Raw genomic sequence first — 26,362 nt, forward strand, 5'->3', positions numbered from 1 at the left:
TGACACAAGACCTTCAGGGTTTCTCTGCCTGTCTGTCTTATAGTGTCTCTGTGAAAAGGTGAACCGTGAGACTTAGATAAAGATAAAGATAAATCATACAATGGATGGATGGCAGATAAGTGGACCAATATTGGATGGACCAACAAATAGAAATAAATACTGTTTGTCTAAATTCTGTAGAACGCTGTCCAAACCTCTAAACGTCACTCCAAAACCTCTCATACACATTCAACTGGGTTTGCAATCTGGTAAGTGTGAAGGTCATATGTGCATATGATTTACACCATTTTCATAATCATATAACCATCCCAGGGTCATCCTGGAAGAGACCACTCCTATCAGGATAGAACAGCTTGGTGATTATTTAAAAGATCTTTGCAATAAGGTTGCAGTGTGTTTGAGTGTGGCCCACCGCACTCATCTCTCCACAGTGGAACTGCAGCCAAACAGAACAGAGTCAGCAGCCAGCTCGGTCAGTCTCTTAAAGCCGTGCCTAAACACACACACCGCTGCGGCAAGCCCGTGAGTCGACCATCTATTAATCACCAACACCATACACAAACATGTAAAGTCACCTCCAGTGGGAAATGATGTGAAATGATGGGATTCATTCATACTGTGTGAACAAAATAAAGAGAACAATGGCAACTTAAGACGTTAATACTAAATTAAAAAAAAAAGCCTAATATTTTCTGTGAACACAAAAAGCCTATCTTGATACTTAGAAATGCAGTTCAGTGATATATGTCGTACTTTGTAACAACAGAATAAGAACTACATACTTCTTAAGGTGTATTGAAGGCCCAATACAGCTACTGGGAAGCAAAAAGGCACTCCAATGTGTAAAAGCTCTGTACTGTAACACTTCTACCCTGGAGCCCCACAGGTTTAACTAAGGACACAGAAAGGAGGCCATTTTAGTGCTTACAGATGGAGCCCACCACATGCCAGGAGTGAATATGAAATAAAACAATAATCCGTCATCAACCCCAGCCAACCATCTCTCACTCACAAGCGCTTCAAACTGAAAAACCTTCCACTGAGGTCACAGGAACATCTAACCGCATAATATGCCACATACCCAGCCTGCTGAGAGCTGAGTGAGATCATGCTTTATCCCTCAGCTCCAAGCTCTATGTTCTCAAACACACACACACCTGCCAGGGCTTACTTTCTCTCTTCTCCTCAGTGCCACATCATTAAGCACTGGGAAATGCCATTGATTGTTGCTCTGGCTAGAAGATCACTGGTGGCAATTAGTGGACATCAAGCTGTGCTTGTGCCCTTGGTGACTTGTGGCCATTCAGAGTTGGATAGGGCGTAGCCAGTGGCTATCTCTGTGCCTGACCAGTCCTTTGATTAATGCTAATTTCTCAGTTGATCACAGGGATATAATTCCCCTCACTAATTACCCACTTGTTATGGGGCCAGGCGTGGTCTTCACCCTCCATCTTCTTGTGACCTCTGCATTCGCTGTGGCTGAAGAGAGTTGCGGTGGTAAAGAGCTGTAGTCTTCTTCCTGTCCACTCATTTATTCCCTCAATGGACCAGACCTGAGAGTAAGGCTGCTATAATGGTTATTACACAAATAATCCATGAAACCAAAGACTCGTTCCTCCATTGAACAGTTAGCAACTCTGCAAGGAGTCTAAGAGAACCTATAGCATTATGGCTGTGCTGTTGAATATCCATTATAGTAGAAAAGATCTGAGTTTATGGAGAGTTTGAAAGCGTGAGCGGTTGTCTCATGTGAGCAATTTCTTTAATGTCAAGTACTCTAAAATTGATAGGAAACATACTCTCAGCTGCTGTTTTTTTTAAATATAGTGTTTCTTCAGGCTTCTAGGACTCTCAATATCCCTATACCACTTTTTCCACCTACAACACCATGTCTCACAGGTTAAAGATTTACGTATAAAACACCACAGGAGTAAGGATGAGTAAGGAATAAAAACGACAGTGCATGCTGTTATATAAAAAAGAATCAATGACAGGGTAATGTGATGCATTCTGACGTGAAATGGAATGACTGTGACTACGCTGAAGTTGATTATTTTCCAATAACAGCATGTCCTGGAGTATTTTAATCCTCTTATACCACAGAAATTTACCAAGGAAGGCAATTTTTTACAAAGCGCTGGCACAGGAGACTACATCCAATAAGTAGTGCAATTTGTCTTTCATTAAAAAGGTCCAGTGCTATTTGGCTTTCATAGTAGAACAAGAGGCAATGGTGAATGTGGTGTGCAATTTTAATAGACTTTTGTTCTTTCTCCTGCATTGTCCTGGACACACAACCACACAATCAAACAGGGAATTTCTACACTATAGACCACTACAGTATATAATATGCTGCAACACTTAACAGCTAAACAGGTGAATCATTTATTTGCAGAAAAGACCACTAGCAAAAATATTTCACTAACACGCACATAGCTTTACTAATAAGATACAGGCATGTACCTCTGTATGAAACTGGGCTGACTATAGTAATTTTCCATCAATACAGCAACACAATCGGGGGATTATTTTCATTTGACACACATTATAGAGCACAGTGTGCATCACACCGAGGAGCTTGTGGTCTGAAAGGAGTAACCAAAAGCCACCAGTTCTTTGATCTTTGATTAATGCAAATTTCTCAGTGGATCACAGGGATATAATCCTACTCACTAATTGCCCGTTATTGTCGTTAAGGGGCCAGGCGTGGTCTTTACACTCTATCTTTCAGGTCTTTGTAACTTCTACATTCACTGTGGTCAGAGAGAGCTGTGGTCCTCCTCCTGTCCAGTCATTTATCATCTGAGTTGGCTGCACCTGAGAGCAAAGCTGCTGTAACAAGTATTACTCAAATAATCCATGATACACCGACTAAGCATGGACTCATTCATCCAGTGAGGGGTTAGCAACACGAGTAAAAATCAAAGCAGGACCATTAGTATTAGGGTTATTGAACAAAATAAAAGCGGAACTAAGGAAATGTTGGTTGGTGCTGTTTGACTTTGATATGATACAGATGGGGGCATGGTGATGAGAACTGTATGAAAGCTGTTATTTTTGCGCCTGGCCATGCTGCTGCCCCAACGTCATGCCAGAGAGCACATTTAATTTTCAGCTGAATTGACAAAAGCCAAAGAGAAGCCAAAAAATGAGAAACAGACGGCTCACGAGTGCAAAGGATCAGGAGGCATGGGGCCAAAGCAAAGCAAGACAATAGACTAAGAAACATAGCCAGAGTGAACTGGAGAGTGCAGGAGACAGATGCCAGTGATAAGAGCAGGGTGAAAGACAGAGAAGCAGTAGAGGAGAAACAGTAGAGGAGGAAGTTAAAGGGGCTCCAAGCTGTTTTACCGATCTCGGCATGAATATCGCTCTTTTTTGAAACTCTGGCCTGTAATTTTCAGCCTAATAGCAGTGCCTATGGTGATAATATGGTAATGGACTCGCTATCACCTGGTGGGTCTGTTCTGTGCTACTGAGAGGCCAGCTCTGTCCAGCTGAGAAGCCTTTGATTACTGAGCCCTGGTAATCCTGGTCATACTGACCGGACCTTGGACAGGAGCTTTTATTTGTGTGACTCACACAAAAGGAACAGGTGTAATTGCTTTTTTTTTTGCAGGCAGTAATTAATACGTTTGGGTCTTAGCCACCAAAGAAGAAGTTCAATAGTGCCTTAGAGGCCCAGTGTCATGCTGAAACAAAGAGATATAAAATGTAAACACAATAAATCTGCTGACCTGATGTGTGAACTCGAGACTTTTTTGTTACCGTTGATCAGCTTTACTCAGTTTACAGAACAACGTATTCCCTACTCCCTTCCCCGAAACAATCCCATATGCACAGTCTAATTTAATTAACTGCACCTTCTCGTCTTCGAGGAATTCCATTTGTCTGTGCATATTTTGTTGCTAGCTATCCTTAAAAAAAAACATCCAGCCTAGGAGGTGACATCTGGTTCAAATCGTTGAGGAGCAGGCCACAGAGGTTCAGGTTTTGCACTCAGAGCTTGTTGCCGTACCGCAATTAGGAGGCTTTCTGACGTTCTCCTGATTACTCATGGGACTGAAAGCCAAATCTGTGATTATTAAACCTCACACGAAATGGCTGATCGCAGCTTGTCTGGCGTGAACTCATATAAGTTTCACTGGTCCACTGGGTCAGCGCTGATCAACACTTTGACCAGTCTCATAATAACATGGAACAGCCTGAAGAAGTAGGCTCTGGATTTGATTTGCACTTCTAGACAGGAAAAAAAAAATGATATGGTGATGTGGATGGTGTTAAACAGTCACTCCACTATAAATGTATCATTTATATACTACGAGAGATTACAGTCTGAGAAGAAAAGTGAGGAAAAACAAGGAGATTCTGTGGTGAAGCTGAATGATGAGATGGTAGTAAAGTCGCGTGAGAGCTCTCTGAAAATTTATGAAGTGAATCTAAAAGCTGCCAGCATCACAATGTATTCTAACTCAATGTGTGTTTAATATTCAGCTTCATTTTCGTGTAGGGTCTAAATTATCAGCTTCTACATGATCACATGACTTCTAATTTTCTGGTAACTAATTTGCCAGACACTGGTGAATGCTGGGTAAACTGTTAGAATCACATCATATATTATGGTGGAACCTAGAGTTGAGCCACCAAAATTAAAATAGAATTATTCAATATGAATGGTTGATTCCAAATTGTGCTAAAAAACAGTCTGGGTGTATACATATGGTTCATGTTTTACCCACAATGCCATTTTTAGGAGTACACCTGCACCATGAAAGATTGGCTACAAATGTAAGAATTATTTGGCTTAAATTGCATCCAGTTACACAAGAAAATATTTACAACTCCTCTTGTAGCTTCACATTTTAGCAATGAATGAGAGATTTTATTTTTGTTTGGTTTAAAATCCATCTCTAGAGATTTTTGTAGTTATATTTATTCACTTCAGTTTTATTATTTGATTTTCAGGGCAGATGTTAGTTAGACTACAAACAGCTGGCCCAAGGTTTGGAAAAAATAAAAACTTTTGATCAGTCACTTTGTTCTTCAGTTCTTACAACAGCCATCATTTGGTCTCGTAATTCAGGAAAATAGCAAGCTATTTGGGCTAAAAAAAAAAACCTAAGTTACAGAAAATGGGCAAAAATCATCCTAACACAGACCAGTGTGTCTTAATTCTGCTGTGTAAAAGTTGAACTTATATCTAATAGCTATAGTACAAAACAGAAATAAAGAATTTCACAAAATATTTTAACTGACTTTGTAATTTTCCTGAAGGTCAAGTGTTAAAAACCACTTATTTACTTGCTATAATTAAATGCAAACATATTTCTCTTCCAAAGTCTGTCTGAACCTGGTTTATTATGATAACAGGTTGAATTTAATGCTAAATCTCAGATTTGCTCTTTAATTTCTGATCTATTTTTTTTTTCAGTGAAGTATGCTGAAGCTGTGAGAGTGGATGTATCAGTCAGTACGTGTGTTTGTTTGTGTGTGTTTATAATAGGGAGTGTATTTGGAGAGAGAGTTGTGTGTAGGAGTCTCACCTGGATGCTGTTTTCACACAGCAGATTGTGACCCTGTGCCCTCTTGGCCCTGAGGGAGAAGGTGGATGTGAGTTCAGGTGGAGGAAAGGAGTGTGTCCAAGGCATAAAACCTAACGTCCAGTGTTGCCTGTGCATTATTCACGGGGCCTCTTACGGTTTCGGTTCAGGATTGTCTCTCGTGCTGTAACCCAATCCTCCTCCTCCGCTGCTCCCCTGAGGGAATCCAAGTTCACTGTCACACCGCTTCTCAGAGAAAGCATGAATGTGTGTGTGTTTGTGTGTGTGTGTGTGTGTGAGAGAGAGAGAGAGAGAGAGAGAGAGAGGAGATCAGTCTGTCAGCAGTTGTGTGCTTAAGCAGAGAGCTGAGTGTAGCTAAAGCAGAGCTGCACCAGCTGTCAATCATTCTCACTGTGGATTAACACATAAAACATACACAACACACAGTATGTAGATTTATGTTATCCACTTCATGTCTGTTTATTACACATACATATTCCCACACGTATATAGTTGTATGTATATTTTTCTGTATGTAAAAGTAGGTAAGCTGAAGAGCTGATAAGTCACAGACACATACGAGATTGGCTCTCGTGCTGCATGTAAGGATTAAAACACCCACTGCTATAGCAAAATGGTCGACAAAGGAGTGGTATCATGCTGTCCGACCTTAAACACCCACCAAGAAGCTGATTATTTTACAATGTACATCACATTCTGAAGGGTTGTAAGTGTTGTATTTATAACTCATGGCAGTAAGTCAGTTCCCGACTGGTCAAAGTAAAATGATCAGGAAGGTGGGTCAGAGAGACCATATGGAGTATTACATAGGAAAGTATGACACAGGTTCAAGAAGTATTGAGTATTATTTTCTGCTGGTTTTGTATTCTGCTGTGTTTGACTATCTGAAATATACCACTTTTGGGCTCTGCCCAGACGGTCCATGTTTCTGTGGCTCTTATCACACACTCAGGTTGTGTTGAGTGTCTTGCACCTATTAATGTCTTTGCTTATAGTAAAGCAGAGGATTACGACAATAAAATGTTATACATAGTCCTACAGAATATGTGTTGCAGAATTTTACATTTAAAGTCTGACTCTATTTTCTGCTCTATTTTCTGCATGGACTGTGCATTAAACCTGACAGGTAGAAAGATACATTTGGCAACAAAACACACGATTCAAAGCGAAAGAATGAGCGAGAGAGAGGTTAAAAAAAGAAAGATGGCAGCACAGTTTAGCTTTTCATCGTCAGCCAGACAGCTGGCTTCAGCAAACTAACCACAAAGTGCCGGGATTAGTCCAAACACCTCTTAAAGGCTCTGACACACTGCACTCTTAATGCCTGTCAAATCAGCCCATCCAAGTGCCATGCCAAGTGCAAGTCTGCGGCAGTCACATGTTTTTTTGTCCGTGTTTGAAAGTGAAGCATGGCGTGATGTAGAATAAAAACTAATCTGGTGGGTGTACAGTATTCGAAGGTGTGTAATGGAAGGAACACACGGTGACGCAGAGGATCAGCATTAGCGTCTTTATTTCTCTCTTTTTTTTTTTCAGTTGATGTTGTTGCATAGGAAATGCACATCTTGCTTCCAGTAAATCAGTGGATGAATGTGGTCATCACAGTAATGGGCTGAGAAAGAGAGAAAGAGAAGAAATGAAAAAGAAAGAAAGAAAGAAAGAAAGAAAGAAAGAAAGAAAGAAAGAAAGAAAGAAAGAAAGAAAGAAAGAAAGAAAGAAAGAAAGAAAGAAAGAAAGAAAGAAAGAAAGAAAAATGGCATTACATAGACAACAAATAATAGGTACTCAGATTAGCTCAGAGGCCATATGTATCAGGTGACTCAGAGTTAAAAAGCACACGTAGGATCAGCTCACTCTAACCTGTACGGATTCAACAGGCTACATCAAGATACGACATCCCGAAAACCGATTCTACGTTAAGCGATACATATGACTCCAGGACAAAAGAAAAAAAAGAGAGAGCAGTCAGTCACAGAGGTTTAACACAGAACCACAATGGAGTCAAATCAGTGATGGAACCCATAACATGACATAACAAACACCGGGTGCTTGAAATGACAGTTTCTCATCAGCAAGTGTAATAGAGGCACAAGGTTTCGTTTGATTTCTTCTTAACTGAAGTTTGATTACTCAGTAAAAGGCAAATGATGCGTATAGGGAGGGTGAAGATAAAGATGACGGATGTGTGGAGATGGTTGGAGGACGGCGGTGTAGCATCACACAGCATTCTGCTACTCGGCTCGGTTCAGAGATGAGCAGGATTGTCTTCATAAGATCAGGCTCAGAGATCCAAACTTACATACTAATGATCAACACACTCCGATAGCACATTTCCTGAATTTCAAAATTTCCCATTTCAGTCACAAATGTCACATATCACTATTTACACACACTGACACTACAGGATTGCATGCACCTAACACTTTTCCAACAACACAGAGCTGGTCCTGAAAAACCAGAGATCAGGAATTGTACTAATTTCTGAATGGTGTAAAAATAGTAAACATTTTTCTAAAAAAAAGAAGAAAAAAGGGGGGTTTTATCAACTCCTTCTGTGTCTATAAACATCAGAGAAATCAGTACAGACAACAGGTGAAGAAAGAAACGAGAGACACGACTTTGCCAATTTTTGCTTAAATGAAGTTCTGTAACTCAAACTTGGCAGTTAGGTGTTCATTTTGTTCTCAGATCACTCATTCTTACTGTGATATTTAAAACTCTCTGGGTAATCCGTGTCTTATCTCAATTATGGTCATGAAAATGACTCGCTCAATTTGTTGTCACTGCAACAATCTGAATTCTGTAACCAAACCCTGGTTCCAGACCTGCAACATACTGCTGCATTTAGACACCAGCACCTTGTTGGTGAAAAAGTGCGACATCTTTTCAACAAATTCTGCTATTATTACTCAGCAATTTGGACAACCAAGTCACCGCACAGACTAAAGGATCAGCGAAGGCGTTCCTGCCATTCAAAAAGGTATTCTCAACTTTGATAGGCTGGACTCTTAACTTTTGACCCGCTCCATCTGCTTTCACATCAATAAATAGTCCTGAGAGCCACCAGAGCTCACTTCCCCTAGCCCTGCACAATCCACACGCTCTTCAGCAAGGTTCCTTTTTGCCTCAAGTAAGGCTGAACACCTCGTATAAGATCCTCGCATTGATCCACGGTCCACTGAGGCTAGCGCTCAACAATTTCAACAACACAAGGGAATCACTTATGTGATTTTGTTCTCGCCAGGACATGACGCTTCATCAAATGAAGACCCCTTTGGATCTTCCCTTCGGCCTGCTGATGCTAGAATGGTGTGTGTGTGTGTGTGTGTGGTTTCCATGGTGCTACTACTGTATATAAGAGGACTATATTGTATGAGAGAGGAATGACACAAATGTCTAAAAACAAAGTGAAAATAGAGTAAATGTAATTGATTCTACACTAGACTGAGCATATTTGAACAAAAATAAATAAATAAATCTGTTCATTGGGAGAGACAGCTTTCTGAAGAAAATGATTTTTAAAAAAGTTTTTTTTTTCTTCTTCTAGTCATATTCATTAAGAGCTTCACTAGGTGAGTACAGAGGGATCATGCAGATTATAGTCCATGGATATTGAATATCAGTTATAGTCCAAGGGCTCTGAAACACAGCAAAGGCTATCGGTGTTAAGAGACAAAAAAAATGTATAAACCGTATTTATCAATAAGAGCAATATTATACAGATTTTCACAGGCACTACAATTTTAAACGTATCAGTTAAAATGCTGGTTTGCGTTTATTTTACGTTGTTTTTTTTTTTGTTTTTTTTTCATTACATTTCAACAGAAGTTGAACTAAATAAAAAAAATCCATGACACAAAGGTAAAAGTTAAACGAAGGTAGATACCAAACTTGGTTTGGAATAGCGTTCATTTCACGAGTGCATAGTTCTCATGCAGATAAGACTGCTAGGTGGATCAGCAGGATCGCTCACGATGGTCTGGAGTTATCTTCTGTCTTATCAACCGAGGTAGCACCAACAATTTTAGTAGGGAGAGTGACAAAGCGCCTGGATTAGTTGAGAATGCGGATAAGCTACCTGCCTCAGCCTGATTCTGCGTTTTACAGGGCTGCGTCTATTTTGTTTCTTTGTAGGTCCGTATAAAAATGTTAGACGGTTTTTTTCCTTAAACTACATCTTTGAAGGGCTTTCAATGTTTTTTTTGTTTTTTTTTAACCAGATTATATCATAAATGGAAATAAGTGAATGGACATGACGTGAGAGAGCTTGTTAATCGGTGCTGATTGTCCAGCAGTAGAAAAGATTTGCACACACATGCACTTTCCCATGCCTGAAAACGTCCTCCAGGACACAAAAATGAGGTTGCGGACTATATCAGTCATGTCTTCTAGTTTGATGGTAGAATTTTGTACTGTGACTGAATGTTACCCTGATATTAATATAATGTCACCTCAGACTCTGGCCAGTTTTACTTCAAACCACCCACAAGACTCCTGTCATAACTATTTCAAATAATCACATGGAAAGGTTTAATCACACAAAAGATGGTGGTGACGACAGCAACGGCGACGGAGCCTCATAACATGATGGCCTTTAACCCTTTCATAAGCAGATGGGAGTCATGGGTAGAAGTCAACAGTCGAGGTGGGAGGTAATAGTTTTGGTATGAACCATGCTGAGAAGATTTCCCTCAGTGTGCAGTTACAGCACAGCTACTCTTAAATTTTCCTCCCTTTTCACAAATTCGTCTACAATTACCGCGACATAAGAGTTGACTGTGGCTGTGATTGGAAAGTGGAAACATTTGCAGTGGAATAAAGTCTTATAAAGAAGAAAAATATAACCTCAACATGAAGACATCTGTTTTATATCTGATACAGTCTGTGGGATGAGAAACTGATTCGAAATGTGCCATTGATGGAAATGATGTATGTGGGTATGCAGTTGAGGTGTGGCGAGGTGTTGATGGTGGGTTAGGAAAAACCAAGCAAACATACGGACACCGCTCTGGACACCAAGGATTCGGAATCAAGGCTGTATTTAAGTGCCTATGATTTTACAATGTATGATGGGAATAAATGCTTAGGGTAATGTGCTAGATCTATTCATGGCCTAGCTGGCGCTCAGGCTTCACACTTCATTATGAAAGATTCATGCAGTGGACCAAAAAAAATGAAGGTGTAATAATCTTTGCTGAACAAATAATTAATATTTTCTGTTCAAGGAGTAAAAAGAGTGTGTATACTCGCTACAACTGAAAAGTTTGAATGAGAACTGGTGCCAGATATACCATAAAATGTCTCATTCCTAGTCGTTTCAATCCCAACTGTGTGTGTGTGTGTGTGTGTGTGTGTGTGTGTGTGTAGCTGAGCCAATAAGAAGAGCCGCAGCAGTGTAGTGACATGGAGAGAATGCTTCTCAGCGTGCTGTGACTCCATGCTCGGTTAGCAGAGGTGGTCGAGAGAGAGAGAGAGAGAGAGAGAGAGACAGAGACAGAGAGAGAGAGAGACAGAGACAGAGAGAGAGCGAGAGAGAGACAGAGAGAGATGGAGAGATGTTGAAGAGAAAAAGAATCATGTTGCATATCAAGCTGTTTATTTTCCTGCATGGAATGGTGAACACAAAAAGATGCCTAGATGCATTTATAATAGGGGCATCCTTTGGCTGTCTATGTCATTGTCTTCTGCCTAAAACTAATTTTAAAATGCATAAAAACGCTCTCATTTCTTACCAACATCCTCAGAATTACCTAAATTTAGCTTCATCAACACTGATGCAACAAAGAACCTTCAAAACATACAGCAAGCATACTTGTAACATCCATTTACAATGGGGCTTTCACCTCAATACCTTATACTTTTCAAGTATAGGAAATACTCTATACCATCAAAAGAAGGAAAGGAACCAAAAAAAAAAAAAAAGGCTTTAAATACATACAAAAAAGGAAAGCGAAAGAAAACAATGATAAATCAGGAAACAGGAAAGTTTTCAACTTAAATCCAGTTCCCCAGAGAACAAACAAACAAACAAACAAACAAACAAAAGGGAAAAAAAAAAAAAAAAACCCAAAAGAAACAGTTCTATTGATGTGGCCTTATTACAAACGATGCAAAAATTCACAACACTAGTTTTTCCTCATTTAATCAATGTTACAAAAGTCCTGCATTATAAAATAGGGCAGCTTTAAAATCAGTGTAATTAATAAAACTATACAATATACAAACAACAGATCTCCCATACTCAGCGGCATCCTAGTCCTAGCTCTCTTCTCCATTTCAATTAGATTTGTTCTTCTTCTTCCCAAAACTCTGTTTGTAATCCCCCCCCCATCCAAAAATAAACAAAATAAAAACAAACAAAAACGAAAACTAACCAAAAGTACACACACGACACAAGAAACAAAACAAACTGCCCAAGCTATTGCTTTTATATTCTTTTTCTCTTTTTTTGTCTTTCTTTAAAAAGGGTGCAATTTTTTGTCTTTATTTTACACACGCAGCCTGATATCCTGCTGATTAGATGCTAGGCTGCTTTTAAACTAAACTAAGTTTCTGTGACTAAAAAAAAAAGAAAATAAAATAAAATGTTCGTGCAATCGATTTTTTTTTCCCTTTGCTCTTTTTTTAAGCCCTGGAAGCAGTTTTTATTTTTGTTGTTGTTTTTTTTTTTTAATCGTCAAAACCGTCATTCTTTCGTATTTAGTGCAGATAATTAAGGAAATAATGCCCAACTCATTACTAAAGGGTAGGCAAGAACCATAAAAAAAATTTAAAAAAATAAAAATCCTGACACACTAACAAAAAATAATAGAAAAAAAAAGAAAGAAAGAAAGAAAGCACACACAATCCACACACACAAGTGTAACCACTAAAATGCCATATCAGACACTTGGAAAACAAATTTTTTTTCGCGATATTTTTTTCCTCTTAAATGATATATATGGAATAGACAAGAAAACATGTTATTATGGAAGATCAACATGTACATAAAATGGGTGTTTTGTCATTTCTTAAATCTTTAAATGCATGTATGTTAAACATTGTACTGGAGAGGAAGTTTCCTTGTTTTTTAAGGCTTGCTCGTGACCAAAAGGAAAAGAAAGAGGAACTTTAATACGTGAATGGTCATTTAGATCAAGCGCAAAGAAAGTAGAATACCTAAACACGACTGGTGTGGAGTTTTAATGAAAACAAATCTGCCAACAACCAGCCAGTCAAGTGCAACGCTAACTTTGTTAAAAAAAAAAAAAAAAAAAGGGAAAGGAAAAATGAGTGCAAGCGAGTATTGCATATTAGTTCATTAATGTATTTTTCATTTCCTTATTTTTACTGTTCTGGGAACAAAAACAGGAAGACTAAAAATAAAAAATAAAAAATTCCATTTCGAAATAATTGCAGCAACATCCATAAATATCAATACACTACCTAGGGCCTGGGTGTCAGAACTATAACAGTTACACTAATAAATGTTTATTTTTCCTATTGACTATACAACTAACGAGGGCCTCCGCATGATTAACACAGTAGCACGAGACCGAGTCTCGTACAAGGATGCTGTATCACAAGGCCTGGGCTCATACACTGCTCCTCTTACTGTATTATTAGCACATGTTCCTATGGTCTGCTTCACTCTCTGATTCCCTGCATAGCAGCAGCATGGTGGAAAAGATCTGGGAAGTAAAAAGCACTGCGACTCGTGAATCAGCTCAGGACTAAAACATCACTCAAGGCACATCGATGAGGAACAATTGTTTTCCGAGCAATTTGAGAAGAGAAAATGGATTGCTCTTGCAAGAAAAAAAAAAAAAGGATGATTGTTTTAAAGGCGACAAAAGGAGGGAGGGACAATATAGAGAAAGGATGAGAAGCTAAAGAGAATCACAAAGACTGGTTGATTGTGAGGACAGCAGTAAAAATACCCTAGGTTTAAAGGGGCCAAACAAAATACTCGATTTGGCAAGTGCCTGGAGTTGGGATTACAATATTGTGTCTTTATTCACACTACTTTAACTCTACATAATCTATGTAAAAATTTGTCACTAACACTAGAACATGCAGATTTTTTTTTATTTTTTTTTAGTTATTTTTTTTCCTTACTTTTCTGAGATTTGATCAACAGTGGATGAGTCAGGTGTACGTGTATTCATTATATATGTACTGTAGGAAAGAAAAGTCAAATAAAGAATAAATGGTTAAAATCGCATGCGAAGCAAATGAGAAAAGAAAAGGCTTCGCTCTGCGGTTGCATTCGTGTTTTGTCTGATCTTCACATTTGTTATTTTTTTCTTCATCGTTTTGTTTATAACACTTTCATAAAGGTTACAGAAGTTTTTTTTGTTTTTTTTTTTTTTTGTGTGTGTGTGTGTGTGTGTGTGTCACCTCGGCATCGACTACCAGTCTGTGGTCACAGAACAGGCACAAGAGCTTTCAGCTGAAGAAGAAAAAGGACCATACTGAATGTAGAAAGGTTTTACGAGTAAGAGTGCTGGGATCTGTCCATACAGAACATCGAAAAAAAATATATATATATCTAGAAACTGACCACAGATTAGTCCTCCTATTCTGAGAGCTCTCATAACCAACCATTTCCGAAGCTGCTGATATGATCAAATCTTTCTTATGTTACATGCAATGGAGTTTGCCTGATGAGAAATTAAGAACAGCTACTGCTCCTGCATTATGTGCTTCGTTAAAATAAGTTAATACGCATTTTGGAAACAAACTTGCACAGCAGTCTAAATGTCAATGAGTGGATGATGTGGTCAAAATGTTTTAAAATTGATTGTTTAAATTTCCTTAAAGGGATATTTGTTCTACAATACGAACAAATTTACAAAGATGAACGAACATTTCCAAAAAAAAAAAAAAGAAAGAAAAGAAAAATAATAATAATAATAAGCACGTACAGCTCCCTCTATTTCTCACTAGGCTATTTGATCTATTTTTGTACCCCGATATTTTAGAGTCCCAGAGGTGTGAATGGACTAGGAAGAAAAATATATATAGATATATACTTTTCAACAATCGCTGCAATGATCTATCTTACAAAAGATATTTAACAATCTGACAGCTTTCCAACAAAATTGCACTTTCCTCCATTCAAAATTCCATTTACCACCAATTATGCTTGTCTTATGTCATGTTAATGAATGGAAGCTCAGCCTTTCTATCCGCCCGTTCTCTCTAATAGCAGAACTTTACATGGGGTGTATTAGAAACAACTGAAATGACTCAAAAACACAAAAACAAAATATGAACGCATCTCCAAGACAATTGGGAGACAATTTCTTTAAAAAAAAAAAAATCTCCCGTATTAATTCTTCACTTTACAGCCTTCTGAGCTCATATCAAACATCACCATCTTCTCACTTCCTGCCCCGAGACACAAACCAGGGGAATTTCTTCTCATATTTGCCATTTCCCGGCACATGAAGTCTGTTGGGCCGTGGGCATGGCGCTGAAGGTCTCGGCGGTGAAGATATGGATGAACAGTTCTGGTCAGAGCAGACTATTGAGTCAAGAGAGAGGTTTTAGCTGGTGGAATATCTGATCCAAGTAAAACCTTTGTAAGAAGTCCACAAGCAGAACTAGGGTTCTACCCGAAAACCGCCAGATCCGCCAGATCCTGCCAAACACGGGGGAGAGGAGCACGGGGAGCGCCAGTCCGGGATGATCAAATCACGTAGCCGATACGTGAAACTGCAACAAATTCAGGAATTAGTGATAAAGATATTCGGCTCTCGATGAGACTGGGTACAGTCACGGACTGAAGGAAGCTCTTTGATTGTGTCACATTATGTTTTCCTTATCTGGTTGAACAAAAAAAAAAAAAAAATTCATGCAAGGTTCCAAGTAAATCAGATCTCTCCGTTTTCAAGCCCAATCTCCCGAAGATAGAGGACCTGGGCAGTTACTATATATGAATATAAGAATAGAAACCATACATCTGGAGGAATATATATGGGATATACAGATACTGAGTATGTTTGTTGTAAGCGTGTTGAGTTGATTTGTTTGGATTTGTTCTGGGTTCTGCTGTAGCCATGCTGCTGGGTCTGTGGGCGTTGAGGGCGGCCGGCAGATCCTGGCGCGTCACACCGATGGGCACATAGAAGGTCACACTCAGGGGAGGCAGGGAGAAGCATTTGAGCTCGGGAGAGGCCGGTCTGAATCTGGTGTCCTTAGCCCAGGTACCACTGCACAGACGAGAGAGAACAGCAACAGTCAGAACAAATACAAATAAAATTCACCTGGCGAAAGGTGAAAGACGGCTTCACTTTCAAGAGTGTTTTTTCTACATTTAATCATTTAACACTGGCATTTTCCTGTGTCACTCAAATCATTTACTTTCTTTTTGTTTCCATCAGTAATTTGTAAACTTTTTAGCATTATGAGATCTGAAAACATATACAGACCATAATACACTTCTTATGTAATGTGTTTATCAGTGAAATGGTTTAAACTAGACTCTGGAATGTTTACTACACAGCTCACCTTTCCTCTTCTCCTCCTCCTCTACTCTCCTCTTTAACCCTCTCCAAACCCCTCCTTTACTCTTCCTTAATCTACTTTCCTCCCTCATTCTATCCCCTTCGTTTTTCACATCTCTTTATTTCCTCTCCTCTTCTCCCATTTCCTTTCTTCTTTCCCCCTCATTTCTTCTTTTCTGCCCTCCCCTCTTTCTTCATCTCCTCTCCTTTCCATTCCTCCTTCTGTTCATTTCCTCTTTTCTATTCTCTGTTCCTTTCCCTTCCCCTCCTCTGTTTGGAATTGCCTTCTGGCCCTGAGATGCTTCAGCTTGACTCCTCTGCAGAAGCAGGAAGTAACCTGTTTCACAAGCACCAGTGGAGTTTAGTGTCCAGCTCTCTGCTCTCTCTAATCCTTCAGTGAAATGGGCTTATTGATCGCCTTGCTCTATTGTTCATGTTTCCAGAGAGTGAGCAAAGTGCCCTCCCCTCCTTCTCCCTGATGCTCCCTCTCTCCGATCTCTCGTCCCCTCCCCTCTTCCTTCAAGTTCAAGTTCATTCTGGTGTTACATCATGTCTGGTTGCCAAGGACGACCAGACACCCATATACGTGACTATCATTAACAACTCTGTAGCTCTTCCTAGACTTCTGTCTTTCTCTTGTTTTGTTAAATCCCACTTTCCCCACACTTTTCCTTCCCTTCATCACTGTTCTGTTTCATTCTGATCTGCCCTGCCCTGGCAAAACAAGTGCACACATAACACTGATTCGGCAATCTCTCTCTCTCTCTCTCTCTCCCATGCTCCCTCCCATTTTTTCTACATGCCATCATTCTGTATACACCAATCAGGAGACAGGATTAATTAGGCTTTTAAACTTTGTGGCCAATCAGAGTAAAGATAATGGCTCATTTTGGACAGTGTTACATTGCTGAGGCTAACAAATTTCCCTGAGCCTTCCCAAACCATACTTGGTGCTTCAGAGTCTTTTAAATCGACAAATGTTTGCCTAATCACTTATATTTATTTAATGTAATATATTTGTTATCATTTTCATAGATTTATAGCTATTTTATCAATGATTATAGAATACTTAGAATATAGTATAATACTTATAGAATACAATAGAATTGATGTGGTTTATCACAAATACATTTATATTAATGTCATATTTGTTTCATTTGACATTAAATCATTATTAAATATTTCAATTGTTTATTAACAGATGTTGTGTGTCTTTTGAATAGAATTAGAATATGTTAAATAACTTGAAATATATCATTTCCTCCTCATTATGTCATTGTTAGTGGGATTTTAGCCCTTGAACTACCACAACAAACAACTACCACGTGCATGACACAATGCAGACTTTCTAAAACATTTGGAATGCTAACATTTCATATAAATGTAAAACAAATGCTGCTGTAATGTCTTTAATGGTTCTATCAGGCTGTAAGTACCCTCCCTAGCATAAACACACACATTTGCACCACATAGACTCGTAACTTGTTTAAATTCTACGGCTGGCCATGAGCGCAGTGGAGAAACTGGAAGGTTAGTTTTTAATCAATAGAACTTGCTGACTAGGGACTTTTGCTCTCAGGCTCACTGCAGCTTCCTTGTGTCTTTGTCTACGTCTGCTTTCAAACTTTTCTTCCATTCCCTCCCTCCCTCCCTCCTTTCCTCCCTCCCTTCTTCTTTTTCTTGTCCTGAGAAGACTTTTTGGAGATGAGTGTTTGCAGGCGTTGAGAAAAAGAGAAAGAGGGGAGGGGGTTGGAATAAGAAAATAAGGTTGTCTCCCATCTATCCCCGGTAAGTGTGCGGACAGTGGGGTAGTGTTACAGTGCAGTGTGCTGTGCTGACAGGTAGGATTTAGTCAGCAGATGTGCAGGAGAGAGAGAGAGAGAGAGAGAGAGAGAAGAGCTGCACATGGTGTAAAGTTAATATGCTGTCTCATTATGATGAGATTTGTCTGTCTTTTTGTAAGACTAACACTTGCAACATGATCAAAGTCAAAGCAGAGAGGAACATACGAACTGCCAAGTGCCAACGTTTAACTTTTAAAAGACATTCCCACAAAGAGCACTGTGGTGGAGCGAGCTACAGTGTAGTTGTACAACTTAATTGGTTTTACATGCATACAAGTACACGCTCTGTGCCTCTCTCTCTCTCTCTCTCTCTCTCTCTCTCTCTCTCGCTCCCTCTCTGTGGTAGCAACTCAGGCATATTGCCGTGATTAGGAGAGAGTGTGTGGGAGCAGAAGCGAGAGTGAATCTCATGGCCACATGTGCAGTGCAGTGTGTGGTGTGGTGTGTATCACAGCCACAGGAATGCTGTGCTGGTACGCCTCTACCCCCCCATCCCTTTCGCTTCAACCTGCCCCCCCCCCACACCCGCTTTTCTTTCCAACATCCCACACTCACTTGATGCCTTCCATGTGTGTTGCTGTAATACATTATGTTGCTGACCTGAGACCAGTTTCAAGACGTTTATGGCTCTCAGATCCGGTATTCCTTTCTATACTCTGATACACCATACAATTCAAGTCATCAGGAAATGATGACACTATCAGGTGTTTTGGGGAAAACATGAAAGCGTTCACTGATAGAGCCTCAGGTACTATGTTTTTCACCTGACCTTTATCTAATACAACTGTAGCGTATGAGCACGCGATCGAAACGAATGGAAGACTTGCAACTCACTTACAATGAAAGCCGAAGAGCAGCTGTTAAATTGATAAATTTATTATACATAACTAGTCTTTAACCTTAAATAAAGGCTTACCAAAGCTCTTCTTTTGGCAACTCTGTAAAGTTATGTCAATATTTATGCAGGGAAAGCAATGCTTTTTCTTCTGTGTTAGGCATACTGATAATGTAAAATAAAGATTTTTCTTAAGTAGAAGTATCGGAGACGGGGGTTTTCAATAACGTCTAGACCACCGCCTTTGAACATATGCACTCAGGGATTAAAAATGCAAAACTGTAGATGGATAGAGGTTTTTTCTTTGCTGTCAAATATAATACTATTTAACATAAAAACAAGAGACAGTTTAAAAATCAAATGAATAGTCTTAGTTGTCATTATCAAATCAATCAATCTGTTTTTTTATTAAACAATATGGCTTCCACCCTCATATCTATGTATTTACATTTGAGGTTTGAATACTCTGGCATCGATACCCCACTGCTCGCTCTGAATGTAGTCCACAGACTGTTGTGCGACATGACTGAGCTGAACATGGTCTATAGTGTAGGTCAGACAGACTGTTGACTGTGTTGAGCGTTGTGTCTACTGTTAGACAGTAAAAGTCCATAAGCTGAAGGAAACACAGCGAAGCACTCTGCTGTCATAGACTACACTGGTATATAGTAGCAAAAAAACAAAAAGCTGGCCCACAAGCTGACACGCTGTCTACAGTAGCCTGGAGTCTTCACCATGTACTAGGGGAGAGAAAATAGAGAGAAAGAATTGTACACAAACCACAGTGTGCTCTTCAGTTTTGCCTGGTTTCTCCATACAAACTAAAGAGAAGCAGGAGCAGCTTTTGTGTGGTTTCATAATTATAGCCTTTCTCCTTTCCCACCCTCTGCTCCACAACCACACTGCTGGGCCTGAAACCACTGTCCCTCTATTCTCTTATTCTTCCTTCTCCTCTCTTATCCTCTGCTCTGTTTTAAACACTCTCGGCCCTGCCACAGCCGATCTCCCACTCTCCTGCGGCAGTGCCTGTGCAGTGTGTGAATGTTTGCACAGGGCGAGCGCCATGCCCCGTGTGAGGGAGACTAGATAGGGTCAGGGCTTCCCTACATACTTGCAGGATGGATAGAAAGAAAGAAAGAGACTTCATATTATTTTGTTATCATCATTCTCTCTCTAGCTTTGTCTATTGCTCTGCCTCTAGAAGCTGGTAATCATGGGGAAATCCAGAACGAAGGATTCCTCCAGCCTGCTTGAACATCCAGACTGAGGCACTACACAGATAAAACCAATATGTGTGTGTGTGTGCATATATTCACTAGTTAAGGGGTCTTTTTAAAGGGATTATGGTTTTGGAGTGGTGGAAAAATTCACTGCTAGCCCGAGGTGAACTTCCATGATAGCAATCAGTACAAACAAGCAGCGTATTGTTCTGCCAGTCTGATCTACAACTGGAACTGGTTGTAATGGACAGGCAGCTGTAGTGTTCAGCCACAGACGTGTCCTGACTAAAAGCTTAGCCTTCAAGGTGAAAGCCGATTTAATGGAAGAGAGGGGGATGGGAGGACATATGGGACATCCATCCATCCATCCATCCATCCATCTGTTTACATGTTTGTCTATCTATCTATCTATCTATCTATCTATCTATCTATCTATCTATCTATCTATCTATCTATCTATCTATCTATCTATCCATCCATCCATCCATCCATCCATCCATCCATCCATCCTTCCATCCATTTATCCATCCATCAGACATTTATAAACTTAGTTTAAAACAGCGGAGAGAATTATAGGAATATAAAGAAAAAGACACAGACTGAAACAGACACCAAAAATCATGTAAAGCAGGGAGTGAGAGAATGAGAAATGGAAGAAGGATGGGAGGGAGAGTGAGTGAGAGAAAGAGAGAGAGAGTGACAGAGAGGGGATCTTTGCCTGCTCCTGTAACTCTCTGCCAGTGGCGGGAGTAATCTCATCAGCTCAGTGGAGTGCTGACTCAGCGAGCCCACTAAAGTGCCTTCAGATGAGTGTCATCTCGGAGGAATTCAGCCTCATGTAATGCAAACCAGGTCGAGAGCGGAGAGTGGCAGTGAAATCGTCCGTCCCCACACCGCCTTCCCCGCGGACATTTACAGCATTACTTATTTACGCTTCTGAATGGGACAGGAGCAGGGGGCTCATTGACATCACCGTGCTCTATTAGAGTATTGAAAACAATGGCTCAGGCCCGGGGGCTCGATCTTATCCGCATCCTTCATCATCATTCTTCGGCAGTGTAAGGTGTAGGGCAGTGTTAGATCTGATTATTGCTCTGTATTTCCTGTATCTGTGTTCAGTGTGTGAGTGGAGAGTAACTCGCCTCACTGTGCTGATATTAATCTGCCCTAATTAATTTGGATGGGAAAAAGTAATGCCCCCTTCTGGTCTCAGAAGAAAGTGCACTTAAACTCTGTGTATGCTGAGCAAGCTAAACCGAGTGTGCAGTGGCTGCCTTACAACTTAACGATAGAGCCATCTTTCAGCTAAACGACTCACTTAAAGTACGAATAAAAAACACTAAAATTACTCCATTATAGAAGCTCTTCATATAAACTCTTTCCAGTGCTCTCTCTCTCTCTCTCTGTCTCTTTCTCTTTCTGTCTCTCTCTCTCTCTGTCTCTCTTCCTATATGCAGTATTTAAAGTCATTATGTTCATTATGCACGCAGAAACAACAACAAAAAAAAACCCTTTAACTACACAGAGCTGACACACAGTGTAGAAGTTTATTACTGTCATTATCTCTTTTGCATTCTAACATTTTATAATGAGTATATTAAATCAAGAGTTCTTCTCCTGGAGTCTGTCCTGTGTGTGTCTGAGTCAGTGAGATGTTTGAGTCACGCTGTAGGGCTTATCTCCACTCTACATCTCACACACTCCATTCCCCCTGTGCTTTCTGATTAAAAACTGTGTTTTATCAGCACAGCATCTTCATCAGGGTCATGCTGCAGTCCCCCACACACTTTGTACGATTAACCACAGATTACATTTTTAAGATAAAACCAACTGTGTGTGATTCCGTACATGTGTGAGTCACTCAACCGTCTTGATGCAAAACACAGGGCTGCTGGTGGTGTCTTCCAAAACAAAAGGGTAAAAAGTCAGCTCTGCCGTAAAAGTGTCTGTTACTATGACAATGTTTAGAGAGAGAGAGAGAGAGAGAGAGAGTGTGTGTGTGAAAGCCTTTGTTGGATTACAAGAGCACAGACGATGTAGGGCCAAAAGTGGGGGTCTGCTTGAACTGGGTTGGGATGTGCGTGCATGTGTGTGTGTGTGTGTGTGTGTGTGTGCTCTCACACTACTCTGACCTCCCATGCCAGTCTCTCTGAAGCCTAATGCCAGTAGCACTGCCACCCTCCCTCTACCCTGTCTCTCTCCATCTCTCTCTCTCTCAGTCTCTCTCTCATCTCCCCCACCCATCTGTTTCTGCCTCTCCAGGCCTGGTTACCACGGCCAGTCTGTGGAGAATGCTTACAGTCACACTCTCAACACTCTCACGCCTATCCGTCTCTCTTTTTCTCTTGCCACCTGCTCTGGAAGCCAGGGGTAACTTTTTCCCCGTCACACCGGGGCACCTTGCTCCAGCTACTGCTCAAGTTGTGAAGTGTGAGCTAAAAAGAGACAAAAATAATCCCCACTTAAATCCTCCATCTCTGTATTTCCCCACTGGAATAATATAGAATAACCAAACTCTGCAGAAGAGTCAGTATAATTTCCTTAGTATGGTTGCTTAACCTCATTTATTCTCATGTACAGAGCTTATAATCACTTTTAATATTTACACTTCAATGCAATCATCTTGTCAAAGAGGCACTCATTGAGATAATCATTTGTTGGGGGAAAAATGGTGCTGCTTTTCAGAGCTGGCTTGAGACCAGCTTTGTGTCTGGTTTGCTGTTATAAAAGGAGTGGGTGGGTGTTAACATAAAGCAGGGGGTCTTGAACTATTTGTAGCCTTTCAGAGTAAAAAAAAAAAAACCCACCCTCTTATGATCACAGGCTAGTTTAATGAAAGTGGAGATTCAAAACATTTTATATTATTTTGTAACTGCTGTAAATCAAGTTATATATTTAAGACATTACAGGATGTTCCATAAGTCCAGCGTCACAGGATCAATCTACTTTTAAGCCTTTTTCCATACCATTATTTATCAAAGCAAGGAAGAATGAATCCAAATAATCCTACTCTGTTTGTATATTGAGGAAAAAAGGTAGACATATTTAGCAATTGGGTAAATAAAAGCTTTTGCTATTTTTCTCTTCTCCTATGAAGCTGGACACTGTATATATTTGTTTTTAAGTTTAGATTAGGATTAATCTAATCTGTAAGAAACGCATTACAGTGGCATCAATTTAAACCCCAATTCTATATTCCAGTTGTTTAGGATATAATATTTTCTAGGATAGAATAACTTGTTATAATTAGAACTACGCCTCAATAACAGCAGTTGATTTCTATAACAGTTGAGATCTCTGGGATTCCCAAAACCCCACATTTATTACCAGGGACAAAGTTATCGGGATCTCAAAGAGGCTTTAAGAAAGAAACTCTGACCCAAAGCTAAAATGAAATTGGACATTAGAACGTTCTGCTTTGAAAAAACCCTCTACGTTTTCTTCATTAGAGAGATATCAGCATTGTTGATTGGTCAGAGCACTAGATAAAAGTAAAGACAAATCCAGCTGAGTAGACTAAGTGACCGTACATGTGATTCTGTTTGTATTAGGTGTGAAGGGAACGTGGGGATATAACAACCAAATACGCACACACACACGCATGCACAGACACATGCACAGATACACACACACACGCATGCACAGACACAAGCACAGATACACACACACACACACACGCATGCACAGACACATGCACAGATACATACACACACGCATGCACAGACACATGCACAGATACACACACACACGCATGCACAGACACAAGCACAGATACACACACACACACACACACACGCATGCACAGACACATGCACAGATACACACACACACACGCATGCACAGACACATGCACAGATACACACACACACACGCATGCACAGATACATGCACAGATACACACACACACACGCATGCACAGACACATGCACAGATACACACACACACACGCATGCACAGACACATGCACAGATACACACACACACGCATGCACAGACACAAGCACAGATACACACACACACACACACGCATGCACAGACACATGCACAGATACACACACACACGCATGCACAGACACATGCACAGATACACACACACACACGCATGCACAGACACATGCACAGATACACACACACACACGCATGCACAGACACATGCATAGATACACACACACACACACACATGCACAGACGCACACACAGACAAACACAGAGGAGGCTTTGGTAATGAATAATGTTGGATTAGCTGGGTGAGCTAGCACGCAGAGACGCACAGAGTGAAAGAGAGGCTTAGCCTCCTTCCTGCCACCTGAGAGAGACGGAGAGGCAAAGAGAGGGATAGCGGGAGGGGAAATTAATAAATCTAAACAATACATAATAATACCCCTCCCTCCTCTACTGTCTGCTATGACAAACACCTGCCTCTATTCTTCTCAGGGAAGTGCGTCTCGCGCTCTGTGACGGAGTCAATAAATCGACATAGGGGCTGCGGCAAGCTTGGACACACCACAACCAGCACAGGCCACTGTCAATACAGCAGGCCAGGAGCAACACACACACACACACTTTAAGAAAATGATCTTTCTTGGGAGAAATTACTGACATAGGCGATACTACAGCTTACCAATTCTACACTACACCTACAACTATCCTTAACCTCAGTAACCAAAAAGTTATCTTAGTTTGTTGAATAAAAGCTGCAGTGTTTGGGCCAGAAAAGCGTTCCCACAAGATCAAAACTGTCAGATATTCCCATCCTTGTGGACACACGCAAATGTTCCCTTTGCATCCAACCTCATACATACTCCTATCATGGCTCCTGAAGGATTTTGGCCGATCAGTGAGTGAGACTGGGCCACACGCCCAGTTAGTGCTCCCTAAGCTAAGTGTGTTGGCTGAAAACGTAGGGAAGGCTTTTCATAAAAGCAACACCATTTTGACCACAGGTCCATTAAAGAAGGTTTCAGCAGCTCCGAAGGGCAGGAAAACACAAGAGCTGCTTTGTTTGTAGAGAACAGACCTACATGAGGGTGATGAGGAAGCATAGTCGAGCTGCAAATTAATGAATGAAATAATAATAATAATAATAATCCCAAATTCTGATGAATGATTTCAGGATAATTTGATCGCAGGATTCACAGTCAAGTGTTGAACAGAAGTGTTTACTTTCACTCTGCACCTGTGAGCTGAATTAAATTGATACACAGGAGAGGAATGACATTTAGTGTTAACCTTAGAGTCAGCAAGTCCTGTCACTGTAAAACACAGCTAGCTTTAGTTTAGAGTGTCAGCCAAGTTTTAACGCTGCATTCGGCTTTAAGAGGAAGTGGAAGGTCAGAACTGAACTGTTTACTCTCGATGCAGCCATGTTGATTCTGAGTCAGGTGCTGAACTCAGAGCTGAATAAATCATACTGACTTTCTGATTTGAGAGGGCGTTTTCTTGGATTTTTTTTCCATCTTCAGCAATTCAGTTATGAAGTTTTAGTTGAATGCAAGAAAACATATTCCAAATGATTCACAATGTGATTATATCAATATGCATGAAACACTGGCCTTGTTGGTCAAAGTATGTTGTGATGCAAATATGTAAATTGTATGCAATGACTGCGGAAGTATGTCACACCTCCATCCACTGCTGACCCTGCAACCACCTCAACTCATTACCTCAACCTCAACTCATTACCTCAACCTCAACTCATTACCTCAACCTCAACTCATTGACACTGATTACCATCTGCATGTTTTTTTTTTTTCAGTTAACAAATAACTTATGAAGATTTGCCCCTTTCCCATGCATTCCCAAGCACAACATCTGCTGATCTTCACCAGTTTTGACTTTTTCTCTTTTGTTTCTGTGTTGAATTAGCCTGTATTGCTGATTAGCTGATTTATTAAAGGTGAGAAATTATGCAACAGATTTCTTGAGTTTTTAGGTTGCTTCTGCATGAATTCAAAGAGACATACTCTCTAAATTTAGTCAGGTGGATTTATTTTTTTTATTTTTTATTTTGTTCCATCTTCTCTTACTCTGACCTGGTAATTTATATACTTATTCTATATACTTATTCACTTCTAAAGCAATCTCACATGTGTTACCTTTACTTTGGTAACATAATTAATGTACTTATTTTAAATCGAGCATCATAAATAGGTCTGAGTTTGAAAAGGTTAACCCCTTTCTGCCTCAGTCGGCTGATTTGGATCTGAATAACACAAAGTGTCTGATTCTAACCTACTGCATCCGCTTCATGACAATCAAGTCCCCCTGCTCCATGAGTAAGTAAGTAAGTAAGTAATATGCCATTTTAGTATGAAGGACATTAAGCATGAATTAACAGGAAGCTCATAATTTAATTCAACAAAATTGAGAGCTTTAGCTAAACCCATCTGCTAAGTAAAATATAGCAAAGATAG

The 26,362-nt window shown here is 40.1% G+C and overlaps 1 protein-coding gene across 4 annotated transcripts in view; it reads right to left on the reverse strand.

Annotated features, from left to right (window-relative positions):
* Positions 1-6,079: 6,079 nt before the first annotated feature.
* Positions 6,080-26,362, reverse strand: part of nfia (nuclear factor I/A) — a 118,216-nt gene continuing 97,933 nt past the window's right edge. For 3 of the 4 annotated variants that reach the window (XM_058401055.1, XM_058401054.1, XM_058401057.1), the window contains exon 11: positions 6,080-15,757. In XM_058401055.1, the coding sequence (XP_058257038.1) occupies positions 15,743-15,757 (15 nt within the window). In that variant the 3' untranslated portion in view covers positions 6,080-15,742. The remainder of the gene's footprint in view (positions 15,758-26,362) is intronic. The other variant, XM_058401058.1, reaches the window with a different exon arrangement.

Source organism: Hemibagrus wyckioides, linkage group LG10, assembly GCF_019097595.1.
Source record: "Hemibagrus wyckioides isolate EC202008001 linkage group LG10, SWU_Hwy_1.0, whole genome shotgun sequence".
In the NCBI taxonomy this organism is placed as follows: Eukaryota; Metazoa; Chordata; class Actinopteri; order Siluriformes; family Bagridae; genus Hemibagrus; species Hemibagrus wyckioides.